Raw genomic sequence first — 8,134 nt, forward strand, 5'->3', positions numbered from 1 at the left:
TCATTGATCTATATGCTGATGTGGGTATGGTCTTTACCAACTCAAGTACAGGAAAGACTGAAATTTAAAGTGGGCAGCTAAGTAATCAAAGCATAAACAGTGTGTCAGAAGAAAGCTTAATATGTTTAGTAAAATGAAGGCTACAGTATGATGGCTACCTGTAACATTTTATGTATAAATACTAGGGAGAGCATGAAATAAGAACTTCAGTAAGGACATAGGGGTTATATTTAGGTATATTTAAAATAGAATTTAAGATATGGTTGGTCAAGACAGGAAAGAACTGAATTTGTGATTCAGGAAACCCCTTCTAAGATAAAGTTAGTGGACACATGGAACCAGAGAAGATGACAACAATGAAGTGTCTGTTAAACACACCAAATTAGCAGCACAAAGTTCTTTTCCTACCCAGAGAAACACATAGTATTAGCCCTTTTCTTCAGTTACATTAATTTAGAATGTCAAATTTCAACTGCTTTTTAGCTTAACCAGCAAACTAACAGTAACAAAATACAGTCTGCAAGGACTCACTTCAGGATCTTACTCTAATCCTAGTCACCACCACCAGAACTGTTCTGTGCAGCATCAATCTTAAGTACCGGATAGCAGTCATAGGGAAACCTGACTGTTGTGTGCTGCCTGTCCACTAATATCTCTTGAAGAATCATCTAAAGGCTTGCAGATGACAACAGAGCACAGGGAAGCTAATTACCGTCAGGTATCTGCAGTTTCATTGTGGTACACCACCTTCTTTCTACTGCTGAGACTGTCATCAGTTAAGAAATACTGGAGCATTACCAGCTCCCTCCTGCAATTTTAAGACGGCATTTCTGTTAAAGATAGTTCATCCTGCCTGTATGGATTTTGATAAGTAACACTGAGTACTTACATGTGCTTGTGGGTTTTACATATGCTTGCTCAAAGACATGAACAAGCACAGTCTTGCTACACTAGGAAGATGGCGGAACAAAGCATAATGTCTGCATGCCAATTGAACTGCAGGTGGTCTGAGGTCATCATGCTCACTGAAAAAGGACAAGGTTTCATTGCCTCTTTGTACTGCTAAGAGATGCTTTGCTGAAACTCTGTTCCTTTGTTGAGGCTGACTGAGATTATATGTCTGAGAAGGGTCCAAGGCAGCAAGATGGACTGATTTTATACATTCCTCCAACTTTTCTAAGTACACAGACTTAGAACATGAGAATCAATTGTAACAGTAAACTCTGTTTTGAATATTGTTATGTATATTGAGGAAAAGAAGTTTTCAAGGAGAATGTCATGTTGTGGTAAAAACCCAAGATCAGCTGAACTAAGCCAGGATACAAAAAAGATCTTATCATTTGAGCAATTAAATACTTGAGTGCTAGGAGCTGTTAACAGAGCCATTTAAGCAAGGTATTTTAAAGCCTAATACTTACCAGGAAAACATGCACATTACCAAAACCAAACATGTAATACGTAATGTCCAGTAAAGTTGTACTCATTCAGGGAAGCCATCTAAGAAAACAAAAAGGCCGAACATATCTCAGAGGACAGAAATGCTTTTTATTATATTAGTGAGGGCACTAATATGACTAAATATATAAAGTGTGTATAGAAGCATACCCAGAGAACTATCTGTTTTGACTAAAGCTAGACTTTGTCAAAGTTATTTAGAGCAGCATAACCTAAACAAACAAACAAAAGGAAAAAGTTGCCCAATAAATCCAAGAAATCTGTGGTTTACAAATCAACAGCAAGTTAAAGCTTTAAATTCTTTATGATGTTTCTTGACTCCCAAGCTTTTCCCACCAGATCTTCTACTGAACTTTTGTCTGTTGTAGTTTTTAGATAGATTTCCATGAAGTGGAACAATTAGAATAAAAGACCTTTAGGAGTTTCCATCTAGATTTTCAAACTCCAGAGAACGAATGCCTCAGTGTCTTAAGTGACAATACAGCCCAGGCTTTACAATTAAGAAAAATGACGCATTACATTTGTGTTTGCAATATTGTGCTTCATAAGAGTGGCCGCTGAAATTTCATATGAGGCATTCAAAATTCCAGAGTCAATGTAAGGTTCATGATGTGCCGTTCACCCAGTAAAAAGGGACAGAATGGATGGGATCAGATACAGAGTTTTTAAACTGACAACTATTTTTTTCCCACTCCAATTCCAAGCATTTGTCACTGTGCTGTCTGGCATACAACTGAACCTATGGATTGTGGCCTCTTCTGATGCCTCTGCTTTGCAGTCAAGTCTTTCTACCTAGACTGAAGGTATGAGGACATAACCTCAGTCCCCTATGGCATATCATCGTTAGTCTTCAGGTATTTGCAAGGGCTGGCAAGTTCCACAATACCTCTTCTGTATCAATCATCACAAATGGATCTTTTTTCTCAGAACTTTGCATTTTGTGCACAGCAGCTTATTAAATAGCATAGTTATTCAACTTGCACATTTAAAATTTTTCTTCTTACATTTTATCCATTTTCCTAACAGGGAATGGTGAGAGCTTGCTGCAGAGGAGAGATCATGGAAAGAATATTATGCTTTTCCCCCTGTAACTTTTTTGCAGTAATTGAGCACGCTTTGCTGCTTTCTCTTTTCCTCTACCTATTTCAAGGCTTACTTTAAAAAAACACCTTCACCTGAAAATTTGTGAAATAGTTAAATGGCCGAAGTTATGAATATTAAGTTTAAAGAAGAAAAGGGAGAACAAAACATTTTTATTCAGACTAACAAAAAACAAGAGCTGAGTTTTAACTCTTATTTAATGCTCATGAATAACATTTTCAAAGAGATTAGAATCTTTGCTATTACCTTCAGTTTTCATGTACCTTGTCCTTGCAATTAGAGTTTAGAATTTCGCACTGAGTCACTGGGGGAGTTCTCCAGATTGGAACAAGTACAGGATCTACAGATTTGTAACTTGAGTCCCATTCTTGGATTTACCTGGCAAATTATTTTGGGGAACACTGGCTTTGCAGGCTTCTCTAACATTTCAAATTCATTTACCAAAAGATGTGAGGCATCAGTAGTCACTAGTAATTAGGTGGGAACAGTTATGTTGTAGAAGAGGGACACCAAAACCTCCTCAGTACAGCTGAATGGACTTCTAAAGGAAACATTACTAGCTAAGACTGTAACGGCTCAGATTGTTACTGGCTTTCTTTCAGCCAGAACTCATTTAATGTGAAACAGGTTTTGGGGAGAAAATGCAAAGTTTCTGTTCAGATAATTTTAGCAGCAGCACAGGGTCATGACAGAAAATTCAGATTTGATGACACCCAACTTTTACCTTCAAAACTTCATGACATGTAGTTTTGCTGTACTTTTGCAAAGATGGCAACTCCAGTAGCCACAAATGCTTTTCAAGACCTTTTAACCATGAACTTTATTGCTAGTATAATTCTCTGAAGCCTCACTTTATGAAGGGCTGATGCTATTGACCTTGATTTCCTTTCCCAAAGGATCAGACATGGATAGAAATGATACCATAGTGTAAACTGAATTTGCTGTCTCGTACTCTGTCAGTACCCTGTTGTAGAAGGGCATATACACAGCACCACTAATAAGCCAGTGACCATTCTGTAGCCCTCCTTGAAAAAGCGTATTATGTGCAACACAAGAAGCCATGCTTTCAGAGTGCTTTAGCAGTTGGCAAAAAAACCTGCAAAGTAGTCTGCAGAATTGGAGTTTACTTGCATGTACTCTAGTTTTCTTTCCTGATGTGATGTTATCCCCTCTTTCTTTCAAAAGCGGACTCATTATACAATAAATGAGAACAGTTTTTGCTGGACAGAAGCCATTCTTCCCATTGCAATGGAATTTTTATTTCAAATACATTCTTAGAATAAAGCTGTATTTTGTTATACAAGTAGATAAACCCAGGAGACAAGAGATTCATGTATTTCATTTTAAAATACTGGGCTCAACTAAACCGCAGCTGCTCCCATTCATTTCCTAAACTATGTTAGGGATTTTTTTAGGGCAATGGAAATAAAGATGTAAACACAGTCATCTAGGTAATGAAATTACGGTCCAAGGAAATTTGTAACACCACCATAGAAAACTGTATCTGCTCATTCTTCAGGCTTTTTGAAGTGCAGGGTGGCAGAAGTTGCTTTATAAACTCAGAAGTTTTTCGTTGAGAGCAATCTGTGACTGTGTGAGGTTTGCCAAGTAGGTTACCATCAGTAGGTCCTGAGAGGGGAAGAAAAAACAATGATCAGAAATATTAACAAAGATGGTAGCCTATCAGGGAGTTGAATTATTAACACCTGTAAAACAGTTTACAATCAGCTACTACAAATATTGTTAGTCCTGAAAGTCCTACCCTGAGGAATGCTTCCCTTGCAGGAAGAAGGTTTTGGTATTCCCAGAATATGAAACACCACTTGTGAAATTTTAACTCTGAGTTCACCCATGTTAACCAGGCAAGTCAAAGGGTATCAGCAAAATTAAAAATTAGTTCTGGTCTTGCAGACGGTGGGTGAACAACACATTCAGAAACTTTGCTTTTGCTTTCTAACAATCTGTTACAGAAATAAGGTAGCACACTAAAACCTTGTTCATGTCCTAAGTGTTATGTAAGGAGATGGAACATCAGCTCAGGCAAAGGAAGCTGGCCAGTCACCAGTTATCCTTGAAATCTGTACTGCTTTTAAGCATCGTAATTCATATTGTCCAATCACTCTAAAAGAATTGGTGCTGGCTTTCAGATTATTTGCGTAATTCTTAAGTACTTTAAAATTTATTCTCTCACTTGCAGCTGCTTGCAAGATTTACTATGGTGAGCTCCTTCATCCATCTTCACCTCTTAAAACATCAAATTACTGACAAGAGCTGTATTTTCTATTAACATGTTTCTATAAAAAGATTGTTTTAATCACAGACATTTGTGTCTGTGTAACAAATTTTCAAAATTGCTGGCAATACACTGAAAAAAAATAGATCATGAACTTACATTGATATTGCTGTTTAACATTGTCTCAAAGTCCTCTGGTGAAATCTTTGGCACCTGATTAATAAGATCCATGAGGAAACGCCCAACAGTGTTGTCAGCAGCCACTTTGCCAGACTAAGCAGAAGAAACAAATACTTCAATGTGAGTAAAAATCACTAAGTTTGTGGCCCAGAAAGAGAATTTATCAAAAAAAAAAAAAAAAATCAAGATGTACAAGCTTACATCAAACTTATTTACTGGCTCATAAAAAGATGGCCTTACCAATACATCTTCTGCATACTGCAGCACCATGGTCAGGGTGTCCTGAATCCTGGCTGATGCTGACCCCACCTGCTGTAAGTCACTGGACAAGCCAATCACTCGATTAGGGCTAAAACAAGTCTTCATGATAAGATCCACTGAAAGCAAAAGGAGGATCAGTGAAAAAAATGCCACAGAAAACAGTTTAAATCCTTAACTTGTTGAAGATTTTTAGGATAGCTTCAAGCAAGACAGTCTAATTTCTGGTAGAATTCCCAGAATGGCAATTCTACCAGGGTGAAAAAAGGCATTTGAACAGTGTCAAAACAATGGTTATAACCAAAATAGGAAGAAAACATTCACCTCCTATCCGCTCTGTATCATAATAAACATACTTCACTGTTAGAGGTGTGAACATCACGCCCATAGTTTTACCAGGGACTCCCATTGGGGCACTAGGGAAAAAAAACCAAAACAACAACAGAACATTTTCAGCATGGACATATTTAAGGGAGGAAATAATAGATTTCTATCTCAATGATCTCTGTTAGTACTGAAGTGTGAACATGAGTAGGTCACTCATTCTCACCAAAATCAGCAATATTAAGACAGGGTAACTGAGGACAAGAAATCAGTCCTGGCACTCTATTAATTGCTCATTTTCATCTAAGACTATTCCTAGCTGGTCTGACATTTGTCAGCATGAATGCATGAAGAGCTCAGTACTATCTTCTTTTCCACAGTTCCTTCTTGCTTATAGAACAGGTGTATCTTCTATCCTGAAATACTCCATGCTTTGAGAAACCACTTACGGAACAAACATAGGTATGACATATTCCAAGTACAAAGCATTCTCAAGACCTTTATTATTCCTATTATTCAAAGTATTTGAAGTCCATTTATGCTTTGAGATGTCATGGAACAGCTTCCTTTTTGAAGGTGCACAGTCAAGAAGCAATAGACTTCTGCTACAAAGGAAGGCTGGGGTATTTTCCTTAGAGGAGCTCTTCAGCCAGTACTGAGAACAACAGTGAGGTGGAATAGTTTAATTTCTCAATATTTAATCTCCATTATTAATTGATAAAAATGGAAGGGTAAAGGGGAAGAAAGATTGATCAAGAAGATGCTGTTTCAGTTATGTTTTAACCGCACTAATCCTCCAACGGGCAATAAAGCCCAGGACTATGGGCTAGCATTCAGACAGTGTGATGGAGGTTAGTGACATTAATGCTAGCTATATGAATCCTGTGAAATGCCACAAAGACATTCAGAACACTGTTAATTATCACAATTCCCCACCCCAACAAGGTACTAGCTTATGAAAGGTTAAGTCTTTCAACTTACATACAAAGCTCAAGATATTCCCTGGCTTACTGCTGTGTTTCAGCTACTGCACAACATTGTCCAAAATGGGACACTGCAGCCCACTGCATTTCTCATTACCATGATGTGGTCTCTCTCAGTAATTCACATAGCTCCCCTCCCAGAAATGCAGCCTCCCAGAGTACCTGACATAGGCTTTAATGCTCATGCGTGAATTCTGGAGACTCGTGTCCACAGTGAGGTGGATTGGATTGTGCGCTTCCCGGCTGTAATACTCATGGATCAGGACAGAGTGTTCTGTGATGTCATGACCTGTTGCATACCTTCAAAAGAGCACAGGTTGAGGAGCTGTTCTTCCAACATTCAAGTGCCCAATGTTTGGTATTGTTGGTGTTTAACAGGTTTGTATCCTAAAACACTGATTTTCAAACACAGAGCTGCAGTAGCATACTAAATACAAGTGTTTTAACTATGGAATTTATAGTTTTACGGCCAGCTGTCCTAGAATTTTCAGAATGGCAGGCTGAGCACACACATGTCCAAAACATGCCCAGGGCCAGTGTTGTAGTACCAGCCATGAAGAGTCAGTACAGTTGACATCAGGCACCGAAGATTCGGTTATCTGTCACTATGTTCTGGACCAACTATTTATTTCTATGTAAGCCAAAGCATGCCAAACAAATTTGGACGAACCAAGTAGATGTTCCAAAAATCAAAACATCTCTCTGCAGGAGATATAACTTGTTAATCTAGCTCCTTTAACTGCTCTGCAATTAGCTTCTTGCATACAGAGGAAACCTCCTGTCATTAGAACTGCACTTTGCTGTGCCATTAGAAAGTTGTTGAGGAAGTTTGCTCCACAGGAACAGAACTACGCTATTTTGTAGGATCAGAGAAGTGTGAAAAGATTGATAAAGCTATCTATCCACACACTTGGACACAGACTCTGTTCCCATAACTGATCTTGCTTGGCACCCCCCACACAAGTACTTCCATCTTTTCTCAGCAGAGAACTTCTGTGTGCTCAAGCTTATATCACTGATTCCTCCTGAGGCCTCTGGTACTTGAAATTACTCTTTCACGTTCTGCCTTCTTTCTAACCAGTTAACCTCCATGGTGCAAATTGTATTACAGGGGGCTAAGTTCTTCTAACAAATCCATGCAAGCATTCTCTAACTGATCACTCCTCTGTGATCACCTTTTCTAGATATAAAAAAAACCAAACACTCTAAGTCTCCAGTACCTTCTCTTCCTGTTATGAATTGCAGCAGCTCTACAACAGACTCTACAACAAGAGCTGCCAGATCTTACTGTCACGAGCCTTAGTGCTGCTTCTCAATGTGTGACAAGGAGAATTATGTATTTCAAGTAGTTTAAGCAACCAACACAACTGCTTGCACGTTCTTGCGGAAGGAAAACTTACCAGCCCAGAATGATCTCGCTAGGAGACACCTTCTTGTGCAACTCATACATGTTTTTGGCAAATTCCATATCAACTGCCACCTGAGAAACGGGACAGGACCAAGTCAGCTGGTTACTGCGATGCTTAACCCTTAGCGGAGTGCAACACGGGCACAAGCCCTAACGCCGCCATCAGGGGAAGCGCACCCCTCGCCAGTCGCC

The 8,134-nt window shown here is 38.9% G+C and overlaps 1 protein-coding gene across 1 annotated transcript; it reads right to left on the reverse strand.

Annotated features, from left to right (window-relative positions):
* Window positions 1-3,790: 3,790 nt before the first annotated feature.
* EIF3F (eukaryotic translation initiation factor 3, subunit F) lies at window positions 3,791-8,012 on the reverse strand. Its single transcript, XM_010292065.1, has 6 exons — window positions 7,935-8,012; window positions 6,697-6,834; window positions 5,552-5,643; window positions 5,210-5,346; window positions 4,949-5,062; window positions 3,791-4,185 (listed from the first exon to the last, which is right to left on the reverse strand). The coding sequence occupies exons 1-6, from the start codon at window positions 8,000-8,002 to the stop codon at window positions 4,108-4,110; spliced, it is 627 nt and encodes a 208-aa protein (XP_010290367.1). The 5' UTR covers window positions 8,003-8,012; the 3' UTR covers window positions 3,791-4,107.
* Between the last annotated feature and the right edge of the window lie 122 nt (window positions 8,013-8,134).

The sequence above is a fragment of the Phaethon lepturus genome, unplaced genomic scaffold, assembly GCF_000687285.1.
Source record: "Phaethon lepturus isolate BGI_N335 unplaced genomic scaffold, ASM68728v1 scaffold56757, whole genome shotgun sequence".
NCBI lineage: Eukaryota > Metazoa > Chordata > Aves > Phaethontiformes > Phaethontidae > Phaethon > Phaethon lepturus.

What these genes read in the sequence shown, in the direction of transcription:
- EIF3F (XM_010292065.1), bottom strand. Translation starts at nt 8,002, where the DNA reads ATGGAATTTGCCAAAAACATGTATGAGTTGCACAAGAAGGTGTCTCCT. An exon ending in AGCATTAAAGCCTATGTCAG is followed by an intron (nt 5,644 to 6,696) that starts GTACTCTGGGAG and finishes TTTTTTCCCTAG; the next exon opens with TGCCCCAATGGGAGTCCCTG. An exon ending in TGATACAGAGCGGATAGGAG is followed by an intron (nt 5,347 to 5,551) that starts GTGAATGTTTTC and finishes TTTTGCTTTCAG; the next exon opens with TGGATCTTATCATGAAGACT.